Source organism: Hemiscyllium ocellatum, chromosome 32 (assembly GCF_020745735.1).
Source record: "Hemiscyllium ocellatum isolate sHemOce1 chromosome 32, sHemOce1.pat.X.cur, whole genome shotgun sequence".
Taxonomy (NCBI): Eukaryota; Metazoa; Chordata; class Chondrichthyes; order Orectolobiformes; family Hemiscylliidae; genus Hemiscyllium; species Hemiscyllium ocellatum.
The window spans coordinates 20,646,909-20,666,212 of NC_083432.1; the positions used below are offsets into that span (position 1 = coordinate 20,646,909).

At 41.0% G+C, this 19,304-nt stretch overlaps 1 protein-coding gene across 1 annotated transcript in view; it reads left to right on the top strand.

Moving 5' to 3' along the window:
* The first annotated feature begins 7,040 nt into the window (after window positions 1–7,040).
* LOC132830751 (meiosis-specific coiled-coil domain-containing protein MEIOC-like) overlaps window positions 7,041–19,304 on the top strand; it is a 74,760-nt gene continuing 62,496 nt past the window's right edge. Inside the window, exons 1-3 of the mRNA XM_060848588.1 lie at window positions 7,041–7,150; window positions 10,129–10,258; window positions 17,708–17,833. Coding sequence (XP_060704571.1) covers window positions 7,041–7,150; window positions 10,129–10,258; window positions 17,708–17,833 — 366 coding nt within the window. The remainder of the gene's footprint in view (window positions 7,151–10,128; window positions 10,259–17,707; window positions 17,834–19,304) is intronic.

Here is a 19,304-nt window from a genome sequence, read left to right on the forward strand (position 1 = left end):
TCAATCACTCCCACTGTAACTTCCCCAGTCTTGAGTTGGCACTCCAACCTGATCTTACATAGGGGAACACTAAATGTCTGTCCATCTATCTCACAAATTACCACTCTCTGGAGTAACAGATCAGAAAGAGTGCATATTTGCTCATCCCTTACTATCAGCGAATGGCTAGATCCTGTATCTCTCAAAATTATAACTCCTTGTCCTTCTCCCCCATCCTTTGAGTAAACTTTACCCACAGAGGCAAATTCTTTGTAGAGATCAACTACAACTAACTCCATACCTAGCCCCTGCCTAGGCTGTGCACTCACCTGCAGCTCCTCGGCTCTTCTTGGACCCTTCTTTACTACCTTCACTAATGCCACTGACTTAGCTTATTTTACATCTTTTCCCAGAGCACCTTTCTTTAATGACCAGCACTGTGTCTTTACGTGTCCTACTTTCTGGCAGCAAAAACACCTTTTCCCAGTGCCCTTCAGAAACCACCGGCCCTGTGTCCCCCACTCCATTACAGTGAAAAACCAGAGGCTTTTCACCTTCTGTCCACCCTCTTGGGCTTCTTTGACTTGTGGTAAAATCTTACCAGTGTTCTCTACTCTTGGTTTCATAGTGCAGGATCTCCCCTTCTCCCAACATCAGTCCCTCACAGGATAAAATTCTGGCCGGAAGCTTATCTTGTGCTCCAATATGTATTCATCTGTTAATTCTGCTGCCCTTCTCACTTCCTGAACTTTCTGCTCCTCCATGTGAATTCTTACCATCTCTCAAAGTGAGTTTTTAAATTCCTTCAGCAGAATAATCTCTCTTAGAGCCTCAAAGGTCTTATCTATTTTTAAAGCATGCACCCATCGATCAAAATGACTATGTTTAATTCTTTTGAACTCAGCATAGGTCTGACCTGGTTCCTTCTTTGTGTTTCTGAACCGCTGTCTATATGCTTCTGGTACCAATTCATAAACACTTAAAATAGCCTGTTTAACCTCTTCATAATCTCTTGACACCTTATCTGACAGTGCGGCAAATACCTCACTAGCTCTGCCTACCAGTTTAGTCTGAACTAGCATTACCCATGAATCCTTGGACTACCCCATCTGCCAAGCCAAATTTTCAAATAAAACGAAGAAGGTTTCAACATCTTTCTCATCAAAATATGGCAGAATTTTGACATATATATATCACTATCCTTTTTAATCTCCATCCTGTTAACTTGACTTTGTTGATCAAGTCGCACGTTCTCAAGTTCAAATTCTCTCTCTCTTTCTTCCCTCTCTCATTGCTCAGCAAAGAACCTTCTCTCTCTTTTTCTCTCTCCCTCTCTTTATCTTCTAACTCAATTTTCCTCAATTGCAGTTTAAGTTTTTCTACCTTTAGTGCACTTGTCTGTTTCTCTGACAGTTAAGTATTCGAGTAATTCCCTTGCAATTTCAGCTTTTCTTTTGTCCTTAGTTAAACCCAAATCTAATTTCTTTGCTAATTCTAAAGGTTTGGCCTTTTTTTACCTTCTAAACTTTCTTGGCAAATTTGACAACCATATTTAATTCCCAGAACCTCTTTAGAAATTTTAAGAGCCATTTCTCTCACTTTTAATTTAATCAACCACAAGTCACCAAAATTAAGCAAATTGTCTCACTTACATTTTATTTGAAGATCTAGGACACTAACGTGCAAGTGTTTAAATCTGCTGGGATTTTTCGTACCCCCAAATCTCTTCAAATCTGTCTAAACAAGTTCAAATCCTCTCGACAAGCCCCCAAACTGTTACGACACAGGGCTCAATTTAAACCAGCATTACAGAAAAGATTTATCCCATGCAGTAATTTGTGAAAATTTGAGATGCCAAGAACTAGTTAAAGTAAAAGTAATAACTATTTCTTAAAGTATAACAGAATAATTAACTAACAACTATTTACAACTCCTTCCTCTAACCTATCTTTCACTTGGCCCTCTATAATATTAGTCTGATAAAACCCCCAAATAAGATTTACCAAAATTCAACTTTTCAAAAACCAGCCAGATGTTGAATCTTCTTTTCTCCTTCTTAGGGATTTCTGCTTCAGAGGTTACTGATTGAGAAAGGTACCTTTAAGAGAGCTATTCTCTGGGCAATCTGCACATGTTGGTTTGGCAGTTCTCCTCCCAACTCTTCATTTTCCTCTGCTCTTATAGTCCCAAAGCATTGTATTGAGTTATTGGCTTTTTAGATTGTCAATATACTAAATTCAAACTTTATTGGAGTTTGGTATTTTTCAGGGTATAATGAACTCCTGTCCTTCAGGAGTCCCTCCAACAATTTACCCACCAGTGACATCAGGCTCACCGGTCTATAGTTCTTTGGCTTGTCCTTACCACCTTTCTTAAATAGTGGTACCACGTTATCTAACCTCCAGTCTTCTGGCACCTCACCTGTGACTATCAATGATACAAATATCTCAGCAAGGGGCCCAGCAATCACTTCCCTAGCTTCCCACCAAGTTCTAGGGTACATCTCAACCAGTGAAAAATGCATTTCTTTTCACTTATGACTTTATTTATTTTATTCTGTTTACATTGCCATTTGTATTGAGATAATTGTCTCATATTCAGTCCAAATACGTACATAGTTAGAAATCACATCATTTTATTGCTGGGGCACATCCTATCGTTACATACTGATAGTATTTCATCAGACAATTATTTGTACCTAGCAGCTCCATGGTATAATCTGTTCAAGGAAAGTAATTGCTCATTTTAGTTTCTAAGGCATATAAACCCTCCAAATAAAATTGTTTTAAAAAATGCATGACTGATATATGCATATTCCATACATTGAATGTATTTATTTTGGAGCTCATTATTAGTATATCGTCTCCAGACTATATAATGGTCTGAACACCTTAAACTCAGTAAGCGAGGCAGCCATCGTTTGGCTTTGGGGATTTGCATTCGCTGAATAATAAATTGCACAAGTATTTTCTGTTTGCAATTGTTAATGTATTTTTAAAATTCCAGCCTTCAGTGTATGTTTCTACCAAAATAGTGCTAAAACATGTTACATTTGGTTGATGTCTTCACCTTCCCCACCATCCTCCATATCACCATAAAGATTTAACCAAAAATCTGGAAGGGTTTTTAACCTATCTTTACTGTCGGAACTGAACGGCAGACAACATAACATCGACATTATCTTATTCGTTCACCATTTTTGTTTTGCAAAAAAATGCTAAATTTTCTCATTAAAAAGCAAATGGAATATTTAGTCTTGCACCTAGCAGCAGAGTCCATTCGGAACGGAAGCAGTTTATTGGTCCCCTCAAAACTGTTTTGCCATTCTATTAATTCTTGACTACAGGCAATCTTCGGATTGAGAAAAAGTTCAACGCCTGACAACTTTCGCAAGTCGACGTGGATACAAGTCCGAGCACAATGCAGGACAAAAAGTTCGGAAGTACAGGAATTGTTCGTATGTCGTATATTTGAAATTACACCCTTGTGTTAGTAAATACGAGTGTTAGTAAAATCGGATCTACGTAAATAGGGGACCCCTATAGTTCTGTACTTTGCTTGACTCCTCGAACTGACTTAGTTCAATACCCTTTAATACCCCTTGTCCGACAAAAAAAAACTATTAATTTCAAGTTGTAAAATTGGTCAACCTTTTGTGGAAAAGATCAGATATTCAGGACGTTTTACATGACAAAATGCTTCCAAACAGCGGTTTATGCTCCCAATTTGTTGCTTTTGTATTCTGTACCCACCCCAAATGTTGAACACAAACCTAGTTATGCAACAGTTGGTGCTTTGAGTAAGTCATTAGAAGACAAAATTAATTGAAAAGGTGCAGCATTAAATCACTGGAATGTTGCAAGTGGTAAGGAGTTATAACAGAAAGCTGAGTGTTGGACAGTTTATGTATTGCTGGTTTAGTCCAAGATTAAAGGCTGCGCTGAGCTACCTTCAAGAATAAACTAGAATCCCTACAGTTTGGAAACGGGCCCTTCGGCCCAACAAGTCCATAGCGACCCTCCGAAGAGTAAATCACCCAGACCCATTCCCCTACCCTATATTTACCGCTGATTAATACACATCCCTGAAGATTATGAGCAATTTGGCATAGCCAATTCACCTAACCTGCACATCTTTATGTTGTGGGAGGAAACCCACGCAGACATGGGGAGAATGTGAAAATTCCACACAGTCGTCCAAAGCTGGGATTGAACCCAGGTTCCTGGTGCTGGGAGGCAGCAGTGCTAACCACTGAACCACCCCCAGTGTGTGAGGGCATCTTTAAGTTAATAATGAAGAAAAATTAAAAGGTTAGAAAAAAATCTTCACTCAGATGACTCAAATGTAAAAACTTTTGGCACAGCAGCTTGTGAAGATAGGTCCATTAATGTTTTCTCTTTAAAATGAAGTTTATGGTGGCACAGCAATTAGCACACTGCTGCCTCACAGCGCCAGAGATCCGGTTTCAATTCCCGCCTCAGGCAACTGACTTTGTGGAGTTTGCACATTCTCCCCGTGTCTGCGTGGGTTTCCTCCATGTGTTCCGGTCTCCTCCCACAGTCCAAAAATGTGCCCGTAGTATTAGGCGTAAGGGAATGGGAATGGGTCGGTGTGGATTTGTTGGGCCGAAGGGCCTGATTCCACACGAAGTAATCTAGTCAAGTCCTAATAGACGAAATGCCATATGTGTGGACATTTTGAAGAAAAAAAGTTGCACTGATTTGAGAAGCAAAGTGATCTATTTCTGAAGATATTCAGATTGTTCCTTCTAAAATGTACAATCTCATGCAAAAATTACGTTTTTTGACACATTGGAATGTTTGTGAAATTGTGGGCATTACTTGGGTGGGTTACTTTTCGGAGGGTAAGTGTGGACTTGTTAGGCTGAAGGGCCTGTTTCCATATTTTTAAGAATAACAACATTTCTGTGGTCTGGAATCACATGAAAACAAGGCCAAGTGAGGATGACACATTTTATTCCCAGGAGAACATGAGTGAACTGCATGAGTTTTTACAACATTGGATTATAATATCATGGCACAATTTTTGAGATTGCCTTTCAATTGTAAACTTTCTGCATCAGTTAAATTTAAATTTCATCAGAATTCATGATAGAATTTGAACTCATGTTCCCACAGCATTGGTCCAGATGTCTGGATATTTGGCCTAGGGACATTACACTACACAACGTCGGTGCAATATCGGAGCCGAAGGGTCTGTCCTGCACTGTAATGTTCTATAGACACCACCACATGAACTAAAGGATGCATTAAGGCCAGTTGGTTACTCATAGATTTTAGGATAAGTAGAGGTCAGTTCTAAAGAGTGGTCACTGGACCCGAAATGTTGCCTCTGCTTTCTCTCCATAGATGCTGCCAGACCTACAAAGTTTCTCCACCAATGTCTATTTTTGTTTCAGATTTCCAACATTAACTGTTCATTTTTACTACTTTTGTTTGTGTGGTTGATTTATTTCCCATATTTTGTTGAGCTCACATGGGATAAATCAAGAAACACTATTATTACAGTTTGGGAAAGGGTTAACAGAACTAATTATTTTAATCTATTGTGTTACTCATATGGCTGCCTTTAACTTTTAGCTAGGCGAAAGTGAGGACTGCAGATTAGAGTGGTGTTGGAAAACCACAGCAAGTCAGGCAGCATCCGAGGAGTAGGAAAATCGATGTTTCGAGCAGGAACGAAATGTCGATTTTCCTGCTCCTCAGATGCTGCCTGACCTGCTGTGGTTTTCCTGCACTATTCTAATCTTGACTTTAACTTCTAGCTGAAAATGTGTTGCTAGAAGAGCGCAGCAGGTCAGGCAGCATCCAAGGAACAGCAGATTCGACGTTTCGTGCATAAGCCCTTCTTCCAATTATTAATTTTTGTCTGTAAAGTCTGTGGGATACGCTAAGCAACGTTCAAACAGATACTGTCTGATTCAATTTCATGATCAGCTATTTTTGAGCCCAATAGTTATTTAATTAAGCTGTTTGAATACAAGTTGATATGGAAATTTTCAAAGAATGATTTAAGGCAATTACAGCTCTCGTGGAAGGAGTAAAAGAAAGATTATACAAACGAGTAACAGCATTAAATGGAAACGTTTTACCATTTAGAGTCAAATAAAATGACGTGGGGGTGACTTTAATTGACCAATTAGGTAGTAAACTGAAAGCGCCTTGTGAAATGTTGTTTACACAAACTTCACAATGAAATTTGGGAGGGCGGGCAGGCAGTGTCACCTGTTTACTACTTCACTTAAGGGGAAAAGGCGGTGTACAAACACACGTGCAACATACAGATGATTACATAGGAAGATCTTCAGTTGTGTTACTTGGCGAAGACAGAGAAGAAATTGTGGAAGCAACGGGTTACCCCAAAACTAAAACTCATTCTGATTTTTGAAAAGGTCATGTTTTCTGAAGGTCTATTCGCCCACATTGCAAAGGTAATAAAGAACTACGCCTAGAAAATCTTTGATGAGAAAAAGCCCCAGAGCAGAGAGTAATAAATTCAATCCCAAACTTTAAGCAGTCTTGATCTTGATTGTCACCTGAACTCCAAAATGATTTTACAGTTTTGTTTTTCCTTGGTTCGGCATGTTTACTACGTAGAAAGAATTCGGTGCAGCAACTTCATTGTTATCCAAAGGGATTTAACTCGAATAGCCTGGAGAGATGTGGAATGGATTCACTTTGGACAAAACTCGAAGCTCTTTCCAACAGCTGGGTCATTTCTTACCTCGCGAAGGGGTGGAGTCATCACAGGGTCCGCACCTCGTGCCGCCGTGTCACAAAGAAAGGGGGCGGGCTCAGTCCCTCAATCAATAGGAGGAGGCCCAGCCTCCTTACCCTCTCTTCTGGGGGGCGGGGCGAGCAGAACAAACTGCCTCCCTCGCGCCCCGCACTTTTCAAGCCTGAGCTCATTCTCCTCCCCTTCTCAGCTGGAGCTCGAGCTCGCTTCGTGCGCTTCCCCCTCCCACCCCCACACCCCGCGCGGCAAGGCCCAGAGAGGCGGCTCGCGCTCACCAACCCCACCCCAAGGTTCCGATTGGACCAATGCGACGGGCTGCTCGCGCCGAGGGCGGGAAGGGGCGCGAGGTTCGGTCGTCCGTTCGGCGCGTGTGCGCGAGCTGGCGAAGCGCTCAACGGTCCGCGGCCGTCAGTCAGTGAGGGGGCAAAGCCAGAGAGGGTCGGAGGGGGAAGCGGGCAGCAGATGGGCAACTCCGGCATCGAACCCCAAACTACTCGTGAACCATACCTGACCCCTCTTCCCTGCTCGAGGAAAAGCTATTTCCAACTGAGGCGAAACAAATCTGGGGATCCATGGAGGTGAGATAGCAGGGGTGGCTTTATTACAGCTTAATTTAAATGTTCCAACCTCGTGAATTTAACACCAACTTGACGGTGAAGGGCAACTTATGTGGACGCAGTTTCGACTTTGGTATTATTTCTAACAACGTTGTTAAGCCTTCCACTGTAGGGGAGGCCAACACAGCCGGCTTTTTTTTTGGTTGACTCGCAGCGTCGTTATTCTTTCCGAAACCATCTCGTAAACATTCTTTTTTAAATTACAGCGCGTTGTGCATTTCCCCGTATTAAGCCTCGATGTCAGCGCGGGAGGAATTATGAGGGTTTAAATTTAGGCTACGCATGTCGTGGAAATTTTAACGAAAGCTTGTGCATCGAACGGATAAATTCGGGGTGGTTTAAAGCGACGAAACGTTTCGTCTCTTCCTCCCCGCCCAGGGAGGTGAGAGTTACCGATCCTCGACGGAACTGGATGCATGCCATGGAAGTGGATGGTGGCGGGGGGCGACGCCTTTCAGTTTAACTCTCAATTTACTCGGAAGGAGAATAGAAATTATTTTTGAGGAACCAACGTGTCTTGTGTTTTTTTTTCCCCTGCTGTAAGGAGCCACCCAGGGCTCACCCTCGGGAGAATATCGCTTCCAGCCCATCAAGCTGAGCATGCGCGGAGAGGGGGAAAACTGCTGCTTTGACCTCTTGAACTCGCTCGAGGGTCACGTGGTTATGAAGCAGTCACGTGGGACTGAAAACGTGATTTTCTTTCACTCCCCAGAGGTTGAGGACTGCTGAGATTTTCCCAGTCCTTTCCTTTCCTTTTAAATTTCAGGCCTTTCGTGTCGGAAGTATTTTGTATCTTCTTTATCTGGTTCGATTTATCGTGGTTTTTCTTTGTCAAGACGATATGTTAATAAACAACGTGTTGTCTTGAAGTACATTGTTTTTAATCGATCCCTCTAGCGTCGCCTGCAAGGCAGGTGGAGATTGAAATTGGACTTTGTGGCTCAGGTTTAGCGACGACGTCACCACCGCAAGGCCGCTACACTAGTCAATATAATTTTCTGGCTTGCTGAAATACATTCCTTTTGCTGAAAAGGGACAGTGAAGGCATCTTTCAGGACTTCATCCTTATCTGGGCTGCAACTATTTTGGGCGACACAAGAAAGACTTGGCTGGCTGTTTAACTAGTGTCTGGAGTGTGGTCCTTCAGCGCAAAAGTGTGCATGATAGAGGGACTGGCGATAAGGCATGGGGTCAATTTGTACTATGATACTACGGAGTTCTGGAGTTGTTAGCCTCTGACCAGAAGCTTTTGAAGGCTTGGAAATCCTTATGCGATCCTGGCACCACTGTCAGAACTCAAGTAAAACTAAGTCTTTTCCTCCTTGACCCACACAATATTAAAATGCAAACCAAACTTAAAGCTATATACTTATGTCCATTAGAACCTAAATTTCTAAATAACACACTATCCTTAGTCTGTTCTCACAACCCAGGCTTTAAAGTGCTAATCAGCATTTTATTGGAGAAAATGAACTGCAGTGGTAACAAATGATCATGTTGTTCCATTTTGTTCATATGCATACCTTATATACACTCCCTATCATCTTATTAATAAAATGTCTTGATCTCTGAGGCTGTCGACCTGTCACTGGGCTGGTAAGTTTGTTTGCAGTTGTTTCATTATCAGAAGCGTTGGTGTCTGTCCCGGTTTGCTGCGGTGGGTGGATTTGTTTTTTGGTGTCCTTTTTCCATGTGTATGGACACAAATGATAGCTGTTCATGTCTTTTAGTTGGTGTTTCTGTACTCTGATGGCTAGTTTTAGATTGGATTCCCTACAGTGTTGAAATAGGCCCTTCGGCCCAACAAGTCTACACCGATCCTCCGAAGAGTAACCCACCCAAACCCACTTCCCTCTGACTAATGCACCGAGCACTATGGGCAATTTAGCATAGCTAATTCACCTGACCTGCACATCTTTGGACTGTGGGAGGAAACGGGAGCACCCGGAGGAAACCCACGCAGACACAGGAAGAATGTGCAACCTCCACACAGTCACAAAGACTGGAATTGAACCTGGGACCCTGGTGCTGTGAGGCAGCAGTGCTAACCACTGAGCCACCGTTACAGTTATGGTTTGTCCTATGTAATATTTGTGGAGTCTTTACATGGTATTTTGTATATAGCATTGATTCTGTTAGTTGTGGGTATGGGATCCTTTCATACTCGGTAGCTGTCATAGTGTAGTTGGTTTGTGGGCTACCATGACAACCTAGGGGTTGGAGTAGTTTGGTCATTTCCAATATGTCCTCAATGTGTAGTAGGGTGACCCATGTATCCTAATGTGTTGTGCCTTCCTGTTCTGTAGGTACTGGCAGACTGAGTTTTTTGGGTAACCATTGTTTTAGAAGATGCCATATAGGTGTTCTTTGGCTTTGCGCAGGTCCAGGGTGCTGCAGTGTGTTACTGCTCACTTGTGCAATGTTTTGATGCAGCTCCATTTGTGGATGTTGAGATGGTTACTGTTGTCGTTGAGTACTAGATCTGTATGGGTGTCCTTCTCGTATACGCTCGGCTGGAGCTCACTATTGGTCTTGCGTGTGACTAGTATTCCAGGAAGGGAAATGGATTATTGTTCTCTTCCTTTGGTGAATTTTATGCTGATGAAGGTGTTGTTTGAGTTGACGGGTTTCTTCCAGTTAAGCACATTTGGTAGTGGCAAAAGTGTGATCCACATGGTGGATCCAAAGTGTAGGCTGGATAGTGAGAAGAACATTGCAGCTTCTGCTGTTAATCTTTATTGGTGATCCTGTGTATTGTGTTGATTTGTCTGTACAGAACAACCTCTGTTCTCCGCACAAAATCTCAAGGTCCCGTAAAGACGTTATCCGTTACCCAAACCAAATACTCCCCACCGTCTCGTTCGGATAATCGAGATTGTTCTGTATACCTGGCCATTGAAAATGAAGTGAGTCGTGAGGCACAGATCCAATAGTGTGCTGTCTTTGGTGTTGTTGCGTGTCTGCATCACTGCTTCATCTAGTAGCAAGGCTAGTATTTCCCTAGCTTGGGAAATGTCTATGGATGTAAAAAGTGCAGTCATGTCGAAAAAGATCATAATCTCATCCTCCTCTATTCTGGTGTCCTTGATGAGGAATTCTTGGGCAGAGTGGATGGAATGGGTTGAGCTATTTATTAGGTTTCACTCTCCGTTGCAGTTTTTTTTGCCAGTTTGTATGTCGGTGTGCCTGGAAGTGAAACTATGGGTCTGAGTGGGACTTCCGGTTTGTGAGCCTTGGGGAAGCCATAGAAGCGGGATGTGAGGGAGCAAAGACTAGAACGGCCAGCCCTTCTCATGATCCAGTCTAAACTTTGAATCCGCTATGTAGATAGTACCTTTGTCATTAGCAAATGTGCTCAACTGGAAGAAACCCATCAAGTCATAAATAACATCCTCACCAGCATAAAATTCACCAAGAAAGAAGACAATAACCCACTTCCATTACATCCAGGAAAGGTTGAACGCAAGACCAGCATATACATGAAGGCCACCTATACAAATCAAGTATTCGACTACAACAGCAACCATCCCGACACCCACAAACTCAACTGCAGCAGAACATTGTTCAAGCGTGCCATAACACCTTTTCCGTCCTGGAGCTGCGCACAGTCAACGAAGAACACGTGTACAGCATCTTCAAAAACTATGGTTACCCAAAAAGGATAGTCTTAGTGAGTTTTGAGAAGATTCAGCTCAGCGAGCAAACCTACATCCATCTAAGGGTAGTCCACCAGTACCTACACCACCGGCCACAGCCAGAAGATACAAAACTTATGGACATGTGTCACCCTGCCACGCATCAAGGGCATATTGGAAATGACCACCAACCTACCCTGACCCCTATGTATCATGGCAAAAGGATCCCATACTCGCATCTAACAGAACTAACATTATATACAAAATACCATGTAAAGACTGTCAGAAATACTACATAGGGCAAACCAGAAGAAACTAGCCATCAGGGTATATAAACATCAACTAGCCACCAATAAAATGTTCAACTTCCACTTGTATCCATATACATGGATAATGTATCTGTCCTAAAACAAGCCAAACAAAGATATACATGGACATTTCTGGACGCCTGGCACTCAACCCAGAATTCCATTAACAAACATGTAGAGTTAGACCCCACGTACTAACCACTAAGAAATAAAACCGGAAATGATGCCACCCACCTCAGCCAAGTGGGACAGAACACCAGTGCTTCAGTGGAGGTGGACTGATGATATTAACTAGTATGGTGATGAAACGTCTGTAAACAAACAGTTCAGCAAGCAAGTCAACAACCTCATCCGCAACCTGAGACAAATCTTCTCGAACTTCATCTTGGTCTATGTTATCTGAGCTGTTCAGATACTGAGCTTATCACTGTCACACTGCAGTAATGCTACATTGCTTACAGACTTGTCCTGATGGGATTTTGAATATACTGTCAACAATGGAGAATGTTTAAGCTGTATTTATTCCTTAATTACTGCAGGGGAATATCTCTGTAAGACACCACTCCTAGTACCAAATTTTGCCAAAGTTAAGCATTGTTATTGGCAACTAACTTTTTCTGTAAAAACTGCTTTTCTTCGCACAGGAATTTTTTTCATAAAGAGCAAGAGTAGTCCTCAACCATCTCAACATTGAAACTGTGGAGTTTTCACCTAACACTGGCAATGACCAGAATTACTAAGGTAATAAGTGGTCACTACACATCATCGGTTCCCGGTCATTCTGTATAGTTTAGGGACAGCAATGCATTAAATTTTGGACACAGTGGTCATAATAGATTAGAACAAAATTGTTACTGACCTGCATCTCATTTCATACTCTTAACTACTTTCCGTTTGTTTTGCTCAATGTGCTGATTTCATAGGGCCTGTCTTTATGGTATCTCTGAGGAATTGATGCTTAAAAAATTTCAACATGTCTTTATAGGAACTCATTGTGAGTATTACTACTATACATATTTCACAGTTGTCGAACAAACTTTGGTGTTAGTTCAAACTTCAGAAGTTGTCAAAATCAACTCGTCTTTCCTCGAGGAAGAGGAGACTGACATTGAATTTGAAGAATTAACAAAGCAGCTGTTGATCTGACAGTAAGGTTAGTTAACTAGGGTTCCTCCAGGATGAGGCATCTACACAGGGTCTTATAAGGATTCCAAGTTTCATTATTTTGTTTAGAATTCGTCCTACTTTCTTCCTACTTGAGAAATCTGAACAGACATTCGTCAGCAGCAATTTAATTACATTTATCCATTTTGATCATGCTTCAGTTGATTTTCTGTTACATCTCAAACGTAAGAATTCAGTAACTATTGCCAGCATAAGGCAGCAGCAAATGATGTCAAACTGAAAATAAACAATAGATTTATGGAATACCACGGCTTTTTTTCTGAGTTGATTTTATAAATTGTAGAGCATTTCAAGATTTGTTTTCAAAACAAATCTCTTCTGTTGATCTAAAATCTTGTTTTAACTTCTAAACTGCAGTAACCCCTATATAATCAATTTTCTCATGGATTGTCATCTGCAAATCTACGTAGCTACCGAATTTTCAAGAGTGTTAGCACAGATTATTCCATGTGAAAATTGAGTTTTTGTAAAAAAAAAAGGAGGAGCTGCTTGAGGGTCACAAATTTTATTGATACAACATTACTTTGATTTCACATGGTATTTTGCTGATGAACTGCCTACTGATATGTCCAGTTATAATACAAAACTTTCTCATGTCCATTGAGGGCTTGTAGTTTCGTCAGTGATGTTTTGTTCCTGAAGGAAGCACTATAGGATTGATCCTTAATTCAGAAATAACACCATCAAAGAATATATGCATTTTGGTAGCAGTGTCAGCTCTATATGTTTAAGTTCCACAACTGGTACTAGAAATGATACTAGTGAGCCAGATACGCAGTCTTACCTGGTCTGCAGAATTCGAACGAGTGTACCTAGCTTATAGAAGAAATGGCTTTACTGTGATTTTCAATTTCCAGGAGTTTGCTTCCTGATTTTGAACTCTGAACCAGTTTTCTAAGTAGTAGACATTTTAAGGTCATAATTAATCAGGTAGTATGTCCATGTAAGTATCGGTCAAAAAGGACCCAAGGTTGCCTTATTCTTACACCAACATTCATCATCTTTACTAGACGTTCTGAAGATTCATCTCTGGGGAACAAAATCTAGGCTTTCACGCTTAGATATTTGCCCCTGAGCACAGACAATAAAATCAGATGAAAGGATATCTCATTGCTGACATGTCTTGTTTTCTATAACCCTTGTTATCAACACTGATGGGTTGTCCATTAAATATTATACAATCCAGGCAGATCTATCACCTGCTGTATTAGGGTAATACTCATAATTTTTTTAATATCGGAATGTCTTGACAATGTCAATATTGACCCAGGTGAGTTTTTTTGAGTGGCTGAGATCAATAAAGATACAATACTTTATTGTAGATTTGTGTTTTATTCTCAGGTTTGGCCAATATATTTTGTAACTTCTGTGTTAAGTTGCTTCAGCTATCAACATCAGAGGAAAATGAGTTTTCTAAGTAGCAGCTGCAGTTTAGATTAGATTAGATTACATTACTTAGTGTGGAAACAGGCCCTTCGGCCCAACAAGTCCACACCAACCCGCCGAAGCGAAACCCACCCATGCCCCTACATTTACCCCTTATCTAACACTACGGGCAATTTAGCGTGGCCAATTCACCTGACCCGCACATCTTTGGACTGTGGGAGGAAACCGGAGCACCCGGAGGAAACCCACGCAGACAGGGGGAGAACGTGCAAACTCCACACAGTCAGTCGCCTGAGTCGGGAATTGAACCCGGGTCTCTGGTGCTGTGAGGCAGCAGTGCTAACCACTGTGCCACCGTGTTAACTGCAGGATTCCTAATATAAAATATTTCACAACTTTTTTTTACATAAATGCTTTGCAGGATATGTCAGGATAGTGGTGATGTAGCAGATTCATTGCGAGTTGGATACATTCGTGGGCTCTGTTAGATAATCATTTACACAACTTTGGCCCAAAGACTGATATAATTCCAATATTCCTAGCTTACAAATAATCAAAACATGAGGACCCAGGACAGAAAGTAGTAAAATGCTGGTCTGAGGCAGTGGAAGATCTTCTGCCAGACTTTTTGTTGTACTGGTCCACATTCATGAATAGACGAGAATGCCACCATCGTCACGGACTTCATTAGCAAGTGTATCGAGGACTGTTCACCAAAGAAGACTATCAGTATGTTCCCCCACCAGAAACGTTGGATGAACTGGGAGATCTATTGCCTGTGGAATACCATCCTGTGGCGTTCAAGTCAAACGACATGGACTTTTACAGGGAATCCAGATATGTCCTCCGCAAGGCCATTAGAGATGCCAAAAGGCAATACCGGACTAAGAGACCCAAACTAACCACGTGGGCATCCAGTGTCTCTGGCAATGCCTATATGTCATAAAGGGCTACAAAATGAAGTAGAACAGAATAGGTGACAAAAAGCATCCTTCTCAGATGTGCTCAATGCTTTTAAGCTCAGTTCGAGCAAACAGTCAGTGAAATGGTGTCACCTGCCCCAACAGCCCGAGTGTACCTGTTCCCTTAGTCACCACTGCAAATGTCAGATGACTTTCTTGAGAACTAACACATGGAAAACTAATGGGCCAGATGGAGTCTCTGGTGCACTCAGATCCTGTGCAGACCAAATGCTGGGAGTATTCGTTGACATCTTTAACTTCTCCTTGCTACAATCTGAAGTTGCCACTTGCTTTACGAAGATCACCATTATCCCAGTATGAAAGAAAACACATGCAGTGCTTTTCAATGAGTACTGCCCAGAGGCTCTAACCTCCATAATAATGAAGTGCTTCGAGAAGTTAGTTATGGCTCCTTTCAACTCCAGCCTCCCAGTCTGCCTCGCTCCATTGTAATTTGCCTACCAACACAACGGGTCTACAACAGATCCCACTTCCCTAGCCCTACACCTCTCCCTTGAGCATCTGAATCATAAGAATATCTTTGCCAAGCTTCTGCTTATTAACTACAAACCAGCCTTCAGCACTACAATCCCAACTAAACAAACCCAGGCTTCTGCTCCATCCTTGCAGCTGGATCCTTGACTTCCTGACACAGCATCTGCAGTTCTCACTTTCTCCTTCCTGACCCACAGACCACAATGAACAAAGATAGGCAACAGCACTCTTTCATGACAACCCTGAACACCCAGGTCCCATTAGGATGCATACTCAGCCATCTACTTTACTCCCTGTACACTCCTGACTATGATCCCATATTTCATCTGAACTGCATCTAAAAGTTCGCTGATGACACCAGCATTGTAGGCCAGATATTAAACAATGATTAGACAATACAGGAATGAGCGAGAATGCTTGCTGACGTGGTGCAAATAACAATCTCTCCCTCAATATCAGCAAAACTAAAGAGCTGACCGTCGACTTCAAGAAACAAGGACAATAAAGCCAATTCAATATGTACCAACAGGTTCATCCCTGCTATTTATTAGACTTCTGAATGGACGTCTCAAATTTCAAATCTAATGTTGATTTGCTTTTTGTGTACCTTCTTTGTAGCCATAACTTTTTATTCCTTGCTCTGGTCAGTCACTCTGAGTTTTGTGTCTTTGTATGCAGTACAGCAGATCATAATATACAAACAAAACTTTTCATTGTACTTAAGTACATGTGACTTAATAAATCAAATCAACAATCAGTTTGCTGAGTGAGTTGACTTTGAATTTTATGTATGGGAACGTCATCATAATGAGCTGCAGTTATTCCAGCGAACGTCATAGGCTTGGAAGCTGCTCTTGAAGGACACTTCACAAGTTGTTGCAATGCATTCAATGTACCAGAGATAGGGAAGTGAATGTTGAACATGGTTGTTGGGTGTCAAGCCAAGTAGACTGCTTGGTGCAGGATGACGTTGAACTTTGAAAGTTGGAGCTGAACTCATTCAGACCTTTAGAGAGGTATTCTATCATATGTTTTGTCTATTGTGACAAGGCTCTGGGAAGCGAAAAGATGGCTTACTTCTCATCAAATCGTCAGCTTCTGACCTTCCTTTGTAGCCACAGTATATAACAATTAGATTCTGTTCACTCAAAACTTTTGGAATGTTGATTTATAAAAGATCTATAACCTATTACTGTAAATGCTTATCTTTATTCGAATTATTATTGTAAGTGCTCCCTTTTGAAAGATAGCTGAAGCAATCTACATTCCATTGTCTACAATTATAAGGCTTGATACAATAAATTAAAATTAGACTCATTTCCCAGATATAATGGAGAGTGGGGAAATCTTGCTATTCCCAGACAAGTATCCAATTCTTCAGAGATCATCTTCCCTTTGCCTTGGAACAGTAGAAATACAGAGTTGTTTCGTGTGCATAGTTGTTTAATTGTTCATGCATAGCGATATTGCCTCAGGCATGTTAAAAAATAATGGAGATCAAGACAATGGGCTATATAGCCTCTTCACCTAATGATCCTGTGACAACAAGAGAGCGATATTAGGAGTATTTAAATTAATTGGATTTTGAATGTGATAATTATTTAAACTGAAAAAATTGTGGTTGCTGGAAATGAATGAAAATACAACTTGCTGAAAATAGCTAACAGGTCAAGCATTACATCTACAAGTTGTTTTTATTGATCTGCAGTATTAACTCAGATTCTCTGTCATAGGTGCTCTCTGGGTGCCACTGACACACCTTTTATATTCAAAATGTCCATGTTAATATGATTTAATATTATTGGTTTCTAAACATTTGTACCTCCTATTGTGAGCTCCAGTCTGGATTGCATTACATTGTCGCTGCAGTGCTAAACTAAATACAGCAACTTAGTGGTTATCTATTTTAAAGAATTTAGTTTTCTGTCTTGATTAGTGGCTCTATACTGCACCAAGTCTCAAACTGAAAGTATTGTTGGTTGAAATCTGACAGTTCAAATTTTTAGTCTCATCCGATGAAAGTTATAATGAGCATGTTCCAGGTGGATAGAAGGGATAGTCCAAGCAATGAATGTCACCTCCTAGCCCTGTTCAGCTTCTCAATAATGTAAATTGTCAACAAGTGACCTGGAAAGAAAATCACGGTAATGGGGGGCAGCCATATCTTGTAAAACATAATAATTCACTTATTACTGAACATGTAAGGAAACAGTGTTAGATCTGAAAGTAGGAAATTATACCTTGCTAATTGTACATGACCCAAACATTTTTTACTTTTTTGACTTAGGTTTTCAATGTATTTTTCTCTCTAATTAAAAACAACTGCTAATTTAAAAAATAATATTAAGGGCAAAAGGGCATATTGGTTTTCTTTCATTTTTCAGCCTAAAACTATTCTGAAAAGTGCGAATCGTTACTACAATGGCATTGATGCTAACAGCAGAGTGACAGATGTATTCAGTGATGCGTTGGTCAACTGCAATTCATTCTTCAGTCCTTATAAAGCACAGGTAAGAATAGCATGTTATTTTTTAAACTTCAGTTGGAATGCAAATAAAATATATCTTGTGTAAAAAAAAGCATTTAAAATTGTACAGTTTTACACGCAGGAATTCAAATGGAGATGGTGGATCAAACCTTCCTGTAATGGTAATAGCAAGTCCATGACTGATGCATACATACTCTGACTAGTAAGCTTAGAAGAGGAGATAATGTGAATCCCCAGAAATTGCTGGTTGATGCCCCTTACTCTTCCCATTATTCTTAAGAATTTGCTGGAATTGCACATAAATTGCTCGATAAACACACCATACGAACGTAAAATTCATTAACAGCATAAGTAGCACTCAAAAAGATTCTGGGTAATCCAAGATGAAAGATGGGAAAATATTGTAGCTGTAAGAGCTGCTTTTTTTTTGAGGTAGTGAAGGTATTGGAGCTGATTTTCTCAAATTCCAGGAGCAAAATTACTATTGTATAAGTGTTGCATTATCTTGGAACTTTTGGGGAATAAAATCAAAATAATGGCACATTAAAAAGTAGGAAGAGAGACAAAGGCAGCGACCATATGTCAGTGAGAGAAAGAGAGACACTGCTGTTTGACGCAGCAGTGACTACGCACAGCTACTGCCTTTGCTGTTTGAGTTCAAGTATTTCTGGACATCGGAGTGAAAAATTAACAAACAATGAAATTCACAGCTGAACTTGGAAGAACCTGTGTAGGAGAGTGCACAGCATGGGAGCAGATAAGTGCCTGGTTTTTAAGTGTAACCATGCTTTTTTTTTGTAAGTATATAATAGTGAGTAGAGAGGGTTCTTTTTGATCATCTGTTTTATTGAGATCTGTCTCTAGATTGAAATTTAAAACATGAACATGAATACTACATTAGTCTGGAGCAGTATATTTTCGAGCAGTTAGAAGGCGCTATTTTCTGAGGCTGTGGATTAAAGTAAAGATGGCCTTTAGTAGAGTGATGCGCTGTTCCTGTCAGATGCAGGAGATTAGGGAGAGTTTCTGTGTTACTGATGATTATATCTGCAGTAAGCATGTTTGGTTGAGAATCCTATCAGATTGCATGGATCAGTTGGAGCTGCAGTTAGAAGTAGTGAGGAATTTACAGGAACTAGGAGGTGTAATGGGTGGCAGTTATAGGAAGGGAGAAAAATTGTAGATACAGTCAGGTAGATGGGTTACCCCCAGAAAGGTAGGGGAAAGAGGCAGGTATTGCAGGAGTCTCCTGTGGCAATCCCCATCTCAAACAATATGCTGTTTTGGAAAATGTAGTGGGTGATGGACTGTCAGGGGAATGTAGCATGAACAGCCAAGTGTGTAGTACCGAGATTGGCTCTAATGTAGCGAGGGATATGTCAGAATCCAAGCGATCGATTGTGATAGGGGACTCTCTAGTCAGAGGTACAGACAGATGTTTCTGCAGCCATCAGCAAGAAATCAGAATGGTGTGTTGCCTCCCTAGTGCCCGG